This window comes from Rhopalosiphum padi, chromosome 1 (assembly GCF_020882245.1).
Source record: "Rhopalosiphum padi isolate XX-2018 chromosome 1, ASM2088224v1, whole genome shotgun sequence".
In the NCBI taxonomy this organism is placed as follows: domain Eukaryota; kingdom Metazoa; phylum Arthropoda; class Insecta; order Hemiptera; family Aphididae; genus Rhopalosiphum; species Rhopalosiphum padi.
Window position 1 is genome coordinate 90,238,003 of NC_083597.1, and position 19,285 is coordinate 90,257,287.

General features: G+C 26.9%; 1 protein-coding gene across 2 annotated transcripts in view; it reads right to left on the minus strand.

Annotated features, from left to right (window-relative positions):
* Positions 1 to 19,285, minus strand: part of LOC132931266 (histone acetyltransferase KAT7) — a 90,668-nt gene that overhangs the window by 52,789 nt on the left and 18,594 nt on the right. For both annotated transcript variants that reach the window (XM_060997354.1, XM_060997357.1), the window contains exon 8: positions 3,778 to 3,871. In XM_060997354.1, the coding sequence (XP_060853337.1) occupies positions 3,778 to 3,871 (94 nt within the window). The remainder of the gene's footprint in view (positions 1 to 3,777; positions 3,872 to 19,285) is intronic.

The following is a 19,285-nucleotide window of genomic DNA, read 5'->3' on the forward strand; positions in this document are numbered from 1 at the left end:
AATATATAACCATAAATACAGAAATATGCTGATTCTTAATAATCCTCTACACCATGGTTATACATTAATTTAACAACTTAATTTTTTAAGTACTGGGAAAATTGAAAATTGATACACTTTTAAAGTGTACATTATATATTTATATAACATAAAAGTAAACAATGATTACAATCAGGAAATTTCGCTTATGTTGGGTTAATCTATATTATATAAGCTCAAATTACTACCAGAGCCACTTTTTTTTTTTATTGCATTCCATCGTAAATCTCAGCTTTTCTGTTCGATATGATCAGAAGACCATTCAACACTTCGATAAATAATAGAAACATGCGCGCGATGAGGACGTATTCTTATTATTGCCCAGACCCAATATTATATACACAGGCGTTCTACATGGAAATTTTTGAAGATCCTCCGATATTATATTGCGTCAGACTTGTACTAAACCATTTCAAAACAATTTAAATCATTTATATCTACAAAAATGGTACATCATATTTAGCCTACCAACAAACACAAATGATTGCAGATAGCAAATCTACAATAACTATCGACTTTACTCTTAATAGAATGGAGATGCTTATCAAAACTAATCAAAATTCTATAAAAGAACTTAAACTTAATTTATAAATATTTCATCTAAATCTTCATAAACTTCGTCAAGTACTACTATCGGAAATAACTGTTATAGATAATATAATACTTCTGTATAAATAATTAATTACATCAACCATGACACACGGTGTCTAACTTTCAGGAACTTCTAGACAGTAATACTACAATATTTCCACACTGTTAAATATTTTAGTCCAATCGATTACCCACCACTAAATTTCCTCTGTAAGTAAGTACGTAAGTAAGTAAGTAATCACATCCTACACTATGGTTTCAAAATGCAAACAATTCCTAACTCAGCACTAAATACTTCAAATTATCCAATCTCAAATTCCATAGCCATATATAAATTAACAAATGCACAGAATATTTTCAAAAATAATGATAGTTAATAATTCTCATATCGTTATAAAATTTAAAAAATATTTATTATTCAATAAAAACCAATAAATTCAAATCAGAAAATAGAGTGATATTAACTTCAAAAATAAGTATTATTTGTATTTTGTATAAATTAAAGTATCAAATAAATGTTCTTAAATTTGCTTATCCTAAAAAGTACATTATATATTTTAAATGTATTTAATAATATATAATAATAATCGTGTACTAGAATATTATTAAAAGATTAAAAGTTAATGTATACATTAATGTTACGTGGTATGGTAACTATTAAAACGTTGTCCATCTCTAGTGCAGAGTATCAATTACAAGACTAATATAAAATGGAGGACTTGAGAGGACTTTATGTTAATAATCCTAGACAAGAAACCTATAGTTATACCGAGTAAAATTTAACATATATTTAAATAAAATAATAATATAATACATTTCAATTTATTAATGACCGGGTATACACGAAGCAACTGCCGAAAAGATACTAATTAGGCAAACGTACCTATATATATATATATATATATATATATATGCAAGCGGCCAAAAAGATTATCATCAAAACTATTTTTAAGTAATCAAAAATCGTTAAACTTAGTATTTAGTAGAACTTCGTGATAATACAGAACAAATTTAAGATGACACGCGTGCTATGTATTATGTATATTATTACAGTAAATATAAATACTGTAATTGTGTGAAACACTGAAACATACATATTATATTACTAAATCCAAATGCATTATAGAGAATACGACTATAATGTATCAATTATGTTAATTTTTATAAAGTCAGTATATAATATATATCTCATATATCAGAGCGTTTATAAACACTATCACACACAAAAAAAAAATCAAAAATGTTTATCCACATTTAATTACATAATCGTATATTTTATATTTCATTGATCCTAAGCCGAACTTCAAAACGATATGCTATTCATTCAAAAGTAATATTGTAATAATAATTTAAAATAGACTATAGAGCTACACAATGGAAATGTTATTAGTACATTAAAATTCATTCAAATTATTCTTATGCGTACAACTTATCCGATTTCAGTTACTATGGGATTTTCATCCCTTCCTATACATACTACCATTCTAAAGCGGTCGGCTTAGTCCCAAAGATAATATTTAATAAAACAATTCCATTGACTATATATGAATTAAACCTCATCGGACGTGCTTTTACCTTTTCTTGTTGTTTTGGGTTCCCTTACATTAAGAATAATACTTGGGTCGAATAGAAAATGTATTACATAATGCGCATCATAGCAATAGAAGAACGTAGGGTGAAATCGTTAGAGCCTTAGAGGTTACAATACAGAATGTTATAGAGTCCTGTTTAACATATATTTTACATTATTCCCACAAAGAAATTTTATTAAACGAAACCAAAAATATTTTGACACGTCTTATGTATAAAAACTGAAATAATACACTTCGATAGAATAAACAAAAAAATATATGAGTAGAGGATTTATGTTTATTATTATATAATTTATTACTAAGTGAGATTCGAGTAATTTACACATATTTAAGAATTATTATATTTTATGTATATAACACAAGGAATACATTACATATTATAGATTAAGATTTAAAATCTTTAGATGAAACGTTAGTTCAAAAGTCAATCATAACTCTGACACTTTCTATATTATTGATAACCCCTGACAGATAAAAGCGGTTGCAAATGAAACACAAATTCTATGTAATATCAGTAATCGGAAACTATATAATATAATAACTATAAGGTATACCGTGTACCTTCTGACCAATTGAATAAGAAAAACCGTATTTAAAAAATATTTTATACCTACCTATACAAATATCATTATTAAATACATAGTTATTAATAATTATTACTATATTATGTATTATAAATATATTTTTTATTTATATATATAATATATATTTCAAATCTCAAACAAATCTAAAACCGTTAACGAATCGTTTAGCATTTAATTCAAATAAAATACAAGTATTTATTAAACCGTTTTTGAAAATAAAAAACAACAGTCATAATAAAACTGACGAATACTCAGCAAAATATGTGCAAATAACGCTGCGCCATGTACTGCGAATATAATATGTATTTAACAATTATGTATATATTAATAAATGTGTGTGTGTGTGTGTGTGTGTGTGTGTGTGTGTGTGTGTGTGTGTGTGTGTGTGTGTGTGTGTGTGTGTGTGTGTGTGTGTGTGTGTGTGTGTGTGTGTGTGTGTGTGTGTGTGTGTGTGTGTGTCTGCGTAGATCGAAAGAAATCGAAAAGATAGGGATTTACATTATAATATACAACATGATGATGCACGATCAATCCAATATACGTTGCACGTCAATGTTGGAAATAATAAATGCACGAAATGTTTACAAAACCACAAAAATTCGAAACAACACGATTTACTTACACCTCCGGTCGGTAGGGTGCGTTTCATATTTCACGGAATAAATTCAATTCGAAAATAGTATTCGCGTACGTACTATTTATCTATTCGTTTATATCTGTTGCGGGACGTGACATCAATTCGAAGCGCATATACGTAATAAGATATTGGTTATGTTCAAATCGTTGGCAGTGAAGAAATGACAGTATTACATCCCTGTTGACGACGGTGTGTGTATGTGTCTACTTATATATACATATAGGTAGCGCGTAAAATACGGAAAAAACACGGGACTTATTTTTGCGTAGTGAATACAAATGACGAAAATATTTTGTCAGGAAAAAAATAAAAAAATAATAAATATTCCACTTACTGAAATCGATGAGAAGTCTGCCGTATCCTTGCCTTTGGTACGGGGGTAACGTTAATATACAGCTCACGTTGAAATTCAAAAACGAATTCTTTTCCTGTAAAGAAAAAATAAGTTCCACTTTTTAAATATTGTTATTCACACTATTTAATACTATTATACTAAGTGTCTAAATACATTCATAGGTATGTTATTGAAGCACATTTGGGGAAGAGACAGGAATAATCAATATATTTACTAACAACTTAAAAGTTATTTGCGATGTAAAATAATAATAACCACAGTATTTTACCTAATATTAATATTAATACAATTTGCTTCTAAAAGAATAAAATCTACGCTGCGCATAACTTAATACCTTCTTTATAAATACTTACAATACCGATTATAATAAATGTATAAGCTTTAAAAATTGCATCATTTTCGAACCCCGATTATTCCATTGTCATAAATGACTTTTAGAGGACTATAAAAAGAATCACAAATTCCTACCCAAAAAATGAACTATACAACACATCCAAAATCTGATATGAACTACTAATAAACGAATAATACATTCATGTGGTTTCACTTTCATGTTTCCAAATAATATAATCTCCTTCAAAACCAAGGTTGCATGGCAGCCAGTTTGAAATTAAGTACTTACTAAATTCAAATAAATAAGTAATTTAAGACTTTGTATTATATATAAAATAGAATTTTTTCCTTATTTTAAAATGAAAATATGTAAAAAATCATCCATGTAGAAATAGTACACACACATTTAACTAAATCCATTCTCATCACCAAAGAATTGGTCCAAATAAACGACACATGCAAGGAAAACTTTACGATCAATCACATTATGATTAATTCTCAAAATACACCAAAACACAAAAAATCTTTATTAACCCAGAGTTACTCTAATATACACTTAACGAAAGCAATAAATTTATTTTTTCATAGTATAAACTCAATACAAAAATTGTAAATAATATTATTTTGTTTCACTTATAATAATTATCTAATTTAAAAATAGGCTATAATAACTAAAACGGTGTAGGAGTCTTAACTGATAATAAAAAAATAATATATTAAATAAAATAAACACTTTGAGTTGATAATTTGTGACCAGGATCAAAAACGGTACAAGGAATAGAAATTAATAATCGATCTCTCAGCAAATAAACAATTATTATCAACCACTGTAGGAATCATTTAATATAGTATATTACTATATACTATAATGTTACATTATTTACATAATATATGCTTATATAATATATATCCAAACAGGATTTAATCCTTAAACGACCTGATCGGATGCTGTTCGTAAAATACAATCGATGATCTAAATCATCGTAACATTATAATACATGAACGATATTTTAATGCATGTAGGACATAAGGTGATACACGCCGTTTTATGGCTTAAAATAAATAATAATCTGCACGCGATTTCTAAAAAAATATATTCAATTTTTTAATGTTACAAAGAACCGAATTCTATTTTTATTTTAAAATTTTCTAAGAACCGAACAAAAGGAAATAGGACAGATTATAATTTTAAAGATCATTGAGCCCAAACGATTGTGGATTTATGATAACGAAATAGAATTTGTAGATTGTTGCGAAATAGTACAATTCGCGAACATCGAAATATGCCATAATAACCTCAATACCCATTTATGGTAATACAATAATTATAGAATTTGAAATATTCAATAGGAGATATTCTAAATTATTACAAACAAATATATTTACTGGTCTATAATAGTTAAAAAATAATTAATTATAGTACGCTTTCTTTGTGGTTTTATCATTATAGTTTTCATTTGGTTTGACAAACACCATAAGTTACCAAATACCTACCAACCGCAAATAGGTACAAAACTACGAAGATGTTGATTTTTTGACGGAATTAAGCTAATACTAAACTTACTTAATACATAAAACACGTATGTACTTTATACTCATAACTATTAAGAGGCTATAAAAGTTGGGCTTTTAAATCCAATAGTGAAGTAAACAAATACAGATAACTCATCATTAAAGATAGCTTTTACCTAAGACACATACTACATAGTACAAAACTACTAGACTAAAATATTTTAAAATATTTTTTATTGTTAAAATACTTTAAGTCTTATATATCTCGTAGTTACTTTAGTTTTATAAATTGTCTAATTAAATTCTTCATATAAGTACCTATATGATAATGTAAGAGTACCTATATAATATTATGTTGCATGTTTAATTAAAATAGACACATAATTATATTAAATATTTAATAATAAATAAAAATTATAATTCTTTTAAATAATAAAAAACACAATAAATTGAATAACTTAAAAATATTAACAAACTATTTTTTTTATAGATATAAAATTGTTATGTACAATGATAGTTTTAAAAATTAAAACATTTAGATTTATTTTTGTACCTAGTATATATAGACATATAATTATTTCTTTTGAACCCTGATCATTCTTTAGTGTTTTTTGTAAATTGTATTTTATACGTAATAACCCAAAAGATTTTGAAGGACTCTATATTTAACAAAAACACTATAACTACCATTATTATACCATCGGATACCACTCAGCATTTCACAGACGGAATATTATCATTACCACGCCTTCGCACTCACTCATTAAATAGAACTTGACAATTCATATATACCTACGAGCTTCAAAAGTCAGTGGTATATATTTAGAGGAAATTTTATTTGATGTGATTGTATAAATTATAAATAAATAATTATAAAGGTATAATAAAATGTATCTAGAGGAGGTACCAATTTTAAAATTGACTTTAAATTTGTATACAAAATATTAATTATTTGTCTTTATAGAAATATTACCTTTTATATTATATTTTATTACCTAATTCGTTTATTGGAATAGTAACAATATAAAAACACGTGAAGTTTTTATACATTTCAATACTCCGTTAATGTAGACTCATAAACAAATACAACTCAAGAGAAGTTATTTGTTTATGCTAACGAATGCCAAATGAATGTTAATTTTAGAAACTTAATTTATTTCATCTAATTTTAAGTTCGACTAAAATTGTTTCTTAAATATTACTCGATACTGAATTATGATAAATGAAAATGAATTCGTGCGCGATTCAAACATTTTATTCTTATTAAATATCTATTATGACTATATTATTAGTCAATAATGTATTATATTCTTAACAATAATATATTATCTGAGATAGATATAATAGTATAGTTAGGTGTAGACTTTTTGATTATAATAATATAATTTTTAAAATAAAATGTTCATTTATTATTTAATACTAAAGCAAAAAATATATTATTATTATATGTGCATAGCCACATATGTATACTACTTAAATTAGATAATCCTACAATCTATAAACAGTATTTATACTATTTATAGTATATAGAATATATACCTAAGTTCAATAGAATACACTGCAAATACACTAAATATAAATTATAACATTTGCACATTTATTTTATTTATCTAGTACTTATATAGTATACTCGTACTTATAAAAAAATCATACTTTTCATAGTTTATATTTTTATAATAACTACTTAGCATTTTTAAATACAATATTACATTTGTTGATTGTATTATCAATTTACTATATAAGCGTATCACTATTTTAGGTTTATAAGAGTAAGACGCGTATAGACACAATGTAACTATTTCAAAAATAAGTGAATAAAAAAAAAATACATTCAAAACAAAATGTCATTATGATAATTTCACTAGAATATTTTACTTTGAATAGATAATATTGGTTACTGGAGTCGGGTAATGTTGTTAAAATAATTACACAATATAAGTTGCTTACATTTTTAGTAAGACTTTAAGTAAATTATTAATGCACGTACTTTAGTAATATTATATACATACCAACCAACCGATATCGCATAATAATAAAATAAGTGATTTAAAAAAATAATTACTATTAACAAGGTAGTATTTATGAAAACGAATATCAACATTTAAAAAAATAACTGAATTCAATAAATATGCATAAGGAATTTTAAAATTTGTACAAATTATTATTATTATTATTATTATTATTAAATTATTTGGATAACAAATTAAATTGCATAAAATTGACTATATTTTGTATATAAATAATAAAGTGTATGTAAGTCAAAATTTTTATACGAAATTATTATAGTAACATTTTTTAATGAAGACCTCAATGGTTAACACAAAAAGCGTACCTACCTCTAAATAGTACAAATGACGAAAAGTATTGAACAAAATTAAAAATGTAACCAAAACAAGATATAAATGTTTACAAACTTATAAATGGATATATATATATATATATATATATATATATATATATGCTATACATAACTAAAATTTAATATTTAAATTAATCATCATATTATTATTTTCTATTCGATTTTCATTTTTAAGAAATTTAAAAAGAAACCATAGAAAATCGAAAATCTACTTGAACAAATACAATCATTATATTGAAGGTATATTACACAAATGTCATTAAAAAATAAACAAATAATATCTGTAAAAAATATATCACAGAATAAACATAAAATATTATAGGTACATAGTGGCATTGTGCATGTTTAAAATGCTTGAATTACGTTTTTATGTAACTAGTTAATGCTACAAAATGTAAACAACCAATACCTTTATTATTGCCAAAGTTCTTATAATGATATACATGCAAATATTAAATATATTATTTTTTAAAAGATACAAACAAATATTTTATACATTTTATACAATATACTATATTGATTTAAAAATCAGTCAACACTAGTCAAAATTACTCCATCAGAATAAAATACATTATTTAGTATTTCTGAGCAGAAACGTTAAAAATATTTACATAAAACCCTAGTTGAATCATAACAATTTTATTAACATTGGCAGACTTTTTAATTAAATTATATTGGCATATACTTACATATTTTAAGAGTACTTTTATAATTTTTTTTTTTTTTAATACCATCGATGATCTATTACATGAAGATGTGGACAATGACCAATTTATGAACATAAAAAAATTAGAAAGTGATTTGTACACAAAGCACACTATTATAATATAGTACCTATAACTATAAATACAAAAGAGTTTCATGGTCAAATCATTATGTTAGGTACTTTTTATTTTGTCAAATAAAAATTTTTGCTTTACTATTGAAGACACAATAAATTGTATTGTAATGTTTGCAAATATCGGTCTTAATTTGAATAGGGAACTTGGGAGTGCTTAGTATTAATAGATTTGAAAATAGCATCATCATAATTTATGACATTTATGGTTATGGTTAATAATATTAATATTATATATAAGGAAAAAAATTTAAAGCCATTATTAAATGGTGAGGTGATGTAAAGAGAGGGTAAGTCACTAATGAATGATCATTAGACTAGGAAATTGAAAAAAAATTGGGAACTGAAGAATCTCCAGTTATGTTATTAAATCTGAGCCCCGAAGTAGTAAGTTAGGTAAACATTTTAAGTATATTTTCCGACATTTTAAGACCACATATTATAAATAAATTAGAATAGTATGTTATTAATACTATAATATTTTATAAATATATTAATATAGTAATAAGGCGATTGAAAACAATTTGTCCAGTTATTATTAACAGTGATAAAAAACTTTAACACTTTATTATAATATTAAAAATACAAAAATTCCAAAACACCTCGTTAAATTAAATATATTTATTTTAATACGTAACAAATATTATAATAATTACTTATAAACTAATAGTATACTATACAATTTATATTATGCTAATATTCTTTGATTATTTTAATATAGCTGAATAATTTGATCAGATGAATACAAATAAACAGAAATTTGAATAAAAATGGAATAATAATAACTAATATATATAATATTATAGGAACTATTATACAAGCTATTACGAAAGACCTCATGGTAGCTAAAACGTATAAAGACATAACAATAGCCCATGGAAATAATTTGTATGGTCATATAATGACGTAGTACGAAACATAATACAAAAAAGGGGACGATAATGAGACGGGCTTAAAGGGATTTTAAAATGCGAATACTAACAATGCGAGTTAGGTATGCGATATCCTATCAACTATACTAAATCACCAGTGAACAAAAAGTAGATCTCCAAAATAAAGTGAGAGTAGAAGTTGAATATTTCAGTGTAACTGCGCGAATTGCATAATATAATATAACTTAATTATTAATATTAAATAAACTTTGATAAATAGAAAACTACATATTAATAAAAACTAGATATTGATTATCCAAAAATATTTAAACTAATAATGTATTTTTAAAATTGAAAATACACAATACAAAATTATATTTCTATAGTATAAGAATTTTATGGTAAATTCTATACCAAAATAAGTGATAAGTAGACGAAATAAAATAACAAAGTCCATTTAAAAATAAATAAACAAGAACGTAAGTAGTTAATCTATAAAAGTAATTTTCAGCGAAGTTAAAATTGTTTTAAAATTGTAGACCCATTCTTTTTATTATTATTATTTCTTATTGGTGTCCCAATATTGCGGGAATCTTTTGACTGAAAGTTTAAACATTTTAGCACACGTGCGCCATGTGTGTATTTATTAGAAAAAACTTTTACAATCTAAATATTGGTATTAATAACTTCTGACGACAAATATTTTCAATCACAACCTATACGTTTTAAACTATCGTGATTGTCGATTTTATTAAACAATTGTAATTATTATTTTTTTAACATTACGCAAAAAACAAATATAATGCTTATTTGTTCAATACACCAAAACAAACATAAAATATTAAACATTATGTTAATAACACATCGTATTACGTTATGTACATTGGAAATTATGTGCTAATTGTACATTTTGCACTCTCACTGAGTGGAATAATTAAATCGTTTAATTCAGTCTGCAAGCCTGCTTTTTATGTTTCAGACATCAAAATAGTATCTCAAATCAATAAACAAATTGTTCGTGAAGTTAAATAAAATTCAAAATTTTTTACCCAATTTGACTCAAATTGATTATTTGTAAGTTTGGTCATTTTCAATTATCCATAAAGTTTATAAAGAACTATAAACAATTAATACTAATTTAAACTATATTTAATTGTATATTAATTATTTATAATATAGGCCCAGACAATACATGATATAATTACTATAACAATTAAATGATATTTGGTTTTAAAATTTTCTGGGATACGTCGATTGAAACTCGCTAGACAGTACAGTAGCTACCGAAGCGGAAATATTAGACATGGTATGTGCCTGTCTCGTGGTAGTCCCGGCATCCGAGTTCCGACACAACTAGGAAGCATACTCATCTGCACGGAATGTTACGGAATGTCTATTTGACGCGTACGTCATACTAAACATATAACGACTTTGCGTATTTTAAATCTATCCTGAATTTTTAAAAACTATAGTTTTTCGGCAACAAAAATTAGACAATCTATTTCTACACTAAAATATGATTTTGATGTAAAAAAATTTAGTTCTTTACACACGTCGATTAGCGTAATTATGAGTACCTACTTAGTTATTATTTAAATAAATGAAAAACAAATAACAGATTCTATCTATGTGTTCAGGAAGATGTTTGAAAAAAAAAACAGTTCTAGTGAAAATTATAAATTTTTATATAAAAAAGTATCATAGATTGACTGTATTGAAGGTCATTTTTAACTCTTCTATGAAAATATAAAAATTAATTTTAGGAACTTTGTCTTATCATTGTGTTAATTATTATTTACGAATTTGACTGATATAAATAGGTAAGATGAAGTACCTATTGCGCTATAATGTGCCAACTTTTCTGAATATTTTTCAAATACATAAATTTGTTTTAATTTAGCATTATATAACACATTAACACATTGATATGTTATTAAAGTGAGTATTTATATATAAGACCTTAAAGAAAAACATTTGACTTTTACAATCTTGAAATATATTTATATATTTTAAAAACTACTTCAAATTATTTGGCACATATAACATTAAATACAGCACTTATTGAAAATATAACAAAATCAATCACGTAAATTTTTCAGATAATTTAAAAGTAACAATTTAAAAAAAATATTTACCAATATGTACCTACATTTTTAGATCCCTAATAAAAATCGAAAAATAAAACAAATCAATCATAAGTGATGGTTTTAAAACGTAATGTATATCTACAACCCGTTTGGTACAAAATATAATAATTGGATAAATAATAAAATGTTAAGTTAGGTTAGGCTCATAGAAAAAAAAAATTGGCCGTGGTTTGTATGTCGTCAATTGACGTCGTAGACGTATGCGAGGAGAGGGGGTGGAAGGACTTTAAACTTATCAGTTAATAAGTAAACCCGTATTCGAATAATATTAAATCATAAATGTTAATATTTTTTTTTTTGGTGGATTTACTGCGAAAATAATCACTAAACTGTCTGGGGTCTGGAGTTGTTGACCTTGAAGAAAACAGTTTGTAATATATGACCTATAACGCAAAAAGTACCTTAATAATTGAAGAAAAAAATACTTAATTGTATATTATAAATGTGATATGTTTACAATAATAAAAATAATAATACACTATATTATGCAATGTCATATAGCCATCGAAATTTGAAGTTTTATAAACCTATTTTAAACGCATATTAACTACTATCAGATAGGTACATTATTTTATATATATTCACATATTTTTTTTACTAAATATTTATATAATACCGATGTCTGTAGACTGTAGTCAATCTATGTTTTCAGGTCTCACTTTCAATTCACTTTTCTATAATATTTACGGTTTATAACTACTACAACGACGATCCCGAAACCGAAAGTATATGTATATAAATACACATAAGTAGATATTATTGATATTATTTTATATAATGTACATGTTTGCAGCATATTATATATTATTATTAAATACACCAACACAGATATTCTCTTTGCACAAATATATGTATAGTTACCCATTATTATCATATTCGCAATATTATTATAATTATATTGCACACATACACACACACACACATCACCATGACCAGTGTGAACGCGTTAAAACGAGATCGTCGAGAGCGAACCATGGGGTGGGAAGAGGGTGGGAGTGAAGAGGAATCTGCACGGTTCATACGTATGGCCTTGCGTCTGGCTCCGGCCCGGCCCCGACCCCGCCACCATCGCACAGCAGTCGTTCCCTTGGCAATTTTGACTGGAGGCCGTCGCCACCACCACCGCCACCGACAGGGTCACTGACCGACAGTGCGACACGATACCCCCGCCCACCCTCCCATTCATTACACGCCACACCCTTCCACTACCGCCCCCGTTTGCGTCTGTGTCTAGAAAAAATTACTATAATATCACGTATGTATGTATATATATATATATATATGTCTGTGCATTAGTGATGTTGCATAAAAGGTGATTATTTTAAATGCAAGACTGTGTATAGTTGACTCGTTACATCGGTCGATTTTTATGTTTATATATATATATATACATAATATACAATTCCAAATACTCATATTATGATAATTTTTTCATAAAGTCGAATCTTTTAGTGGTTATTTTTTAGGATTTTTATATACTTTTTCTGAAAATTTTTATGGACAATTAGAACAGTTATCGTCTTAAAACCTATTATATTATCCGTTTGGAAATTATTTAAAAATAGTAGACACATGTGAGCAACGAGTACCACCGAAAAAAATTTAATTGTCTTTTATACAAATAGTACAATTCAAATGATGAAATAAAACAAAAAGGTAATAAATTACCTATAAATTTATGATTATAAATTGATAAAGTAAATACAAAATTGACTAATTAAACAAATGTAGTAATGATTTCATAAAATGTCCAGTACGTGATGTAGCCAGCAGTATATAATAGCTTTATAGTATACACAGACGTAAATTTAAGTATTTTAACTTGTTTACAAATATAATATTCTAATAATAATAATAATAATAATAATGTAATAATCCCGATAATGATAAACCGAGAAGTGAAATGATATATAAAAAACGGACTATAACCTTCATACGCTCTTTTTTATAGAAAACTTAAATCATTAAAGTAATATCTATTTGGAATTCCCAATATATAGAGAGGTGCTATTTGAAACTTTCACAGAAGTGTCACAAAACAGTTTTTGCAAATAAAAATCACATTATTATCAGGTTAGTTTAGAATTTATAACTGAATTCAAAACAAAAAATAAAAATTTTAAATCGATGTCTAACTCAAATATTACACAATATTAGGTACAAATATCAGATATGGAAGTTACTATTATATTATATTATTATATTGAAGTTATATCAACAAAATAGAAGATTTGATTAAAAAGAATTTTCTTTAACCTTCTTTATATTAAATTATCCTTAAAAACAACTTTTAACTTTTTAATATACATTGTAACCTCATAAATTCAAAAGTTTCGACATGCAGCAACTATTGTTACAATTCTATACATATAAATAAACACAAATATTTATTTTTTGAATAAAAAAACATTTTACTGACTAATTATAAATAAACTTTTCTTAACAATGTTTTATTTATATATTTGTATTTAATTTAATGATAAATTAAATAATTATTTTTGAATTTACCTAAAAGTTAACATAATATATTATATATTTTTTTTACTTTTGCTCTTTTTATTTTGAAAATAATAATATTTTTTAATCTGATCAATTATATCTAAACTAAAAATTAATATAAGTACATTTTTAAGTTTGCATTAAGTTAATTTTATGATGTTAAATTATTTAATTAAAACAATTATACAAGAAAATATTTGGACATAATATATCGTATTTACAATTTAAATAAATAAAAAAATAACTATATTAATGATTATAAGTTATGATTCATAACAACTATTAAGTACATAATATTCACGACTTTATATTAAAATCTATTTATACTTAGTGACTAAATTTAATAATCAGTGAGTAATAAATTTATAAAATGTCATAGCACATAAAATTCAAGTATATCATAAGACGTTGAACAATACTTAAAGGGTTTTCTGAAGGTTATTAACCTCATCCACATTATAATAGATATTTAAAAGATAAAAGTGTTTCGCCCCAAATAGAATTTGACGTTATTTGTTCATCCGAGCGGTGTCGTGTACCACTATTCAATTATACGATAATTTTATCTTTATTATAATGTGTAAAACTATTCTCTGCGTCGCTGTTTTTCGAAAACCCCTTTAAAATATAAACTAGCAAACAAAAGTAACCAAATATAGATTTGATAAAACATTTAATACTGCTATTATAATATAATATTATGTACCAGGACCTACTTAACTCAACATTTAGGAAAAATAATATTAAAAAAAAAAAGATATAAGTAGAAATTATCAATCAATTTAATATTATTGTGATACCATTAGTACCTAATTTATATACCTAATAATAATTCAAATACAGTGAATTCTAATGATAATCAGGGCTGAATCTAAAATTATTTACAGAGGGGGAGGGGTTTAAATTGTAGAGTTTAAACTCAGTATTTGCGTACAATTGTAAATTACTTATTACTTATTAATTTATTATAAAATATACATTTATTTGTATAATTATGCTTTAAGAAGACGTTGTACCCGTATATTGTATAATACATAGTACATATCAGTCATTATACTAATACGGTAATGCATAACGTTGCAAATTTTATGTTCAGAATAATATTTATTTCAATATTATACCTAGTGAATTGACTTATTTAAAGATAAGAATATTATTTAAGACCCCTCGTATAGATTTTTTTTTAATAATTTAATTTTGAAACAAGTTTGAGTATTTTATTCATATGTTTATCTAGTTATGCTGGTTTGTATAATTCAAAATATCGTATTTAGTGATACGATAAAAGCAATTTGAGCGAATTCGAGAGGATTCCAAGCATTTCGTAAACATACAGCAATCGACCCTAAACACAAATATTGGATGGTATGGCAATATAGCATGGCGAGTTGACCTACGTCGGCATAATTATATTATTTTACTGCTTTGGTCTCTCTGTATATTATTATATGGACGTCGAGTGAAAATTTCAAATCACGATGATGGACGTAAGTGTGTATATATATAGTACCTATTTTATCCAAGTATCGAACGATAGGTGCACATAACAGTATTTGCAGTGACCACCGTGCTGAGAGAGGAGTAGTTATTATTCTACAATAATATTTATACTTATAACAACAAAAGATTGATCGGGAAAAAAAGATTTTTCGTGAAATAATACGAGTTAGCGTCTACTGTATAATATTACATTGTCCCGCGAAAAATGATTTCTCGCTAAACTATCGTTGAATATTATGTTCTTGCCATTAAGCGTAAATGCATAGTGTAAGTCCGCGTACGATATAATACGAACAAGTACCTATAATAAAAATATCGGGAAATGTATCAATCAAAATCGTAAATTGTTTCTGTGCGATATGCTGGAGGGTGCACTCCAGCACGTACAGCGTAAATACAACATATATTTTATACTATATTATTGTATAGGTATTATGATATACGTGTCGCGTGGAATTGTGGAGGGTTTTGACCTATACGCGAACATGAAAAAGAAGACGACGTTTATAATAATAATAATAATAATAATAATAATACAAGTATAATGTACAGCGCATCCAGTGGAATATATTATATACGTCACACGGGTCGGAAAAAAAAATACAGCCGTTGGCATCTGAGGTGGCGGGTGAGGAAAGGGGCATGCCGCACGAGTTGTCGGAGAGGGTGCGCAGAGCGACGACGACAGCGTAGATTTGCGTGTGCGTATACGGCATACATCATATGTGTGCGTGTGTGTGTGTGTGTGTGCAGTATGTGCGTGTGTGCGCGCGTAGAATCGATAAGTATTCGTCTCGAGAGAACGGACCCTAAGCGAGCGCGGAGGGCTTCGTTTTATTTATCTTCATATATTATTATCATAATATCATAATAATATATTTTTTCTTCAAATTTTATTTCAACCCCACCCCTTCCGCAAATAACCACCCATCTATAATATAATATTATACACGTTCATCACAAACGACCGGATGAAAACGTACTTATACTGTTGTAGTGCTACGGATATCGAATTAAACGCTGCACTGACGCGCGCGCGAAAATACTCTCTAACGTAGGTAGGTAAATTTCTTTTATTTTTATTATTTTCATTTTTTTCATCTTACCCGGAACGGTGCTACAGACGACTACGAGGACGAGTCGTCTGAGACCTTAGGCCCGTAATAATAAAAACGATATAATATCATATATTATAATACATGTATATATATATTACGACAACGACGCAACGGGTGAGTTTCAGTGGACGGGATAACGGGGAGGGTCGGGGAGGTGCTCGGCGATACTGCCGTGCCGGTGGCAGGTCCGGACTCGCGCGCACGCACAGACGCACGCACGCACATCACCACCGTGCACCACTTCGCGTAGACTGTCGTCGTCGTGTGTAATCTGAAGTCTAGACGTCTGTTGTAATCAGAGACTCGACGAGGCGAACAGCGGCGGCGGCGGCGGCGGCGGTGAAAGAGGAGGATAAGGCCGAGGACGAGGACGACGACGGTGAGGAGGCGGAGGAGAATGTCTAGGTGGAAGACCAATAAGACGGTAGTGGTGGACGGGACGGAGTGGTGGGGTAGGGCTATACGTGGAAAAAGAATTACCGGTCTCGACACCAACCCCTCCAGCCGCGCGGCCCGACTACCCGCCGCCGACGATGTAGTTGCCGCCGCCGTCACACCGACGTGTGTTTTTCACCTCCCGACGGGAACGCGATTTTTATATTTATTTTTATTTTCATTTTTTTTTTTTAAATTTTTTTTTTTTTTTTGCAACCACCGTCTACGTCGCGCTGCAGACGGTTGACCCGCAACGCCCGTCCTCGCAGCAGCCGCACAATGTAGAATGGTGCCAGCGGCGCGTTATGCGACATAATTACATTACGACGAACGCGTATATACACACAATATTATTTCAATATATTATCATTGAATATCGTGAGTGTGTGGTAGTCATTACTCATAAAATAGTGATAATACGTAGTATGTACCTACCTAAAATTAAATTAACACATCATATAACGACGATAAGCTTAGTCACGGCATAATAATATGTTCCCAATGATTAAATATTAAAATAAACCAATACATGTTTCTTAATTTAACAATTTAATAAACAAAATTATGGAATTGACTAACTATGGTTATAGCAATAACGATACTATGGCATGCATTAATGCGTGTACAACGGTCAGTGATTGATTTTGGATAAATATTTAACAAAACTATACTATAATTAGTAGGTAATTATTTTTATTATAAAATAAATTTTAAAGTTACATAATAACTTTGTGTGAACCACATAGTAAAAACACAAATTAAAATGTAATCAAAATTTTTTTAAACCAAATTAATATACAACATATATAATATATATATGTATATATGTGCAATAAATAACTTTTGTTAACTTTTAATTTATAATCCTATTATCCAACATTTTTAGCATTGCGAATAAACTTTTAAGTTACATTTTTTTCGTATATTGATAATAACCAACAATAATTAAACAAAATTAAGTTATACGCACATGTTTAATATAATTATATTATGTTTCAAATTCCATTACTCCATCTCATTGTATTAGTAAATCTGTCTGAAACACCTCCTGTGTAAATACGATTTGATATAACCATACAGAAATCACTTTTGAAATTTCTAGTTACATTTACGCATATTTGTCATTAAAATCTCGTCAAAAACAACGGTCTAACCATACTTTATAAAGTTTCTATAGTGAGATACAATTTGATTTATATGGTTAATTTTATCTTCGAGACTGATATTTTTAAACTCTCTAAAAAATATACCCATTATTTTATGTATTTAATAATAAAACATATAAATAATGTCTTAAATACATCTTTTATCTGCATTTGACCATAAGCCCTAAATTTAATCAGCTAGACAAATTATAAATGTATAAACATAAATTATAGAATTATAGGGAGTTATGGTTCATAGTTTTCAAGTCATCTTAAATGCACTAAAATAGGGGAAAAAATATCGAAAATACATTAAGAAAAAAAATAAGATAATGGTTATGTATGAAACATCAAGTAGGTAATAAGTTATTATTACTAATAATTAATAACTATGTCAAAAATGTATAAATGTATTATTAACTTTGAATATATATACTTATATATCGTATATGTTTACTATATGGTCTATATGCATTCAATTTTTTCAGCAACTTTTTAAAAACATGGTTAGTTATGTCCACAAATCACCTGATATTGATAAAAAAAATGGTTTTTATTTTGCATATTATTGCATATTTAAATAATAAACCGAACAATTCATATTTTGAAATCTATTTAAACAAAAGCTGAGTTACGTTTCTAATTTTAATTTCATTTATTCAGTGATTTTATCTTGAAAAAAAAAATTAAAATTCCTGACCTATTTGAAAGTTGGACATAAAAAGTAAC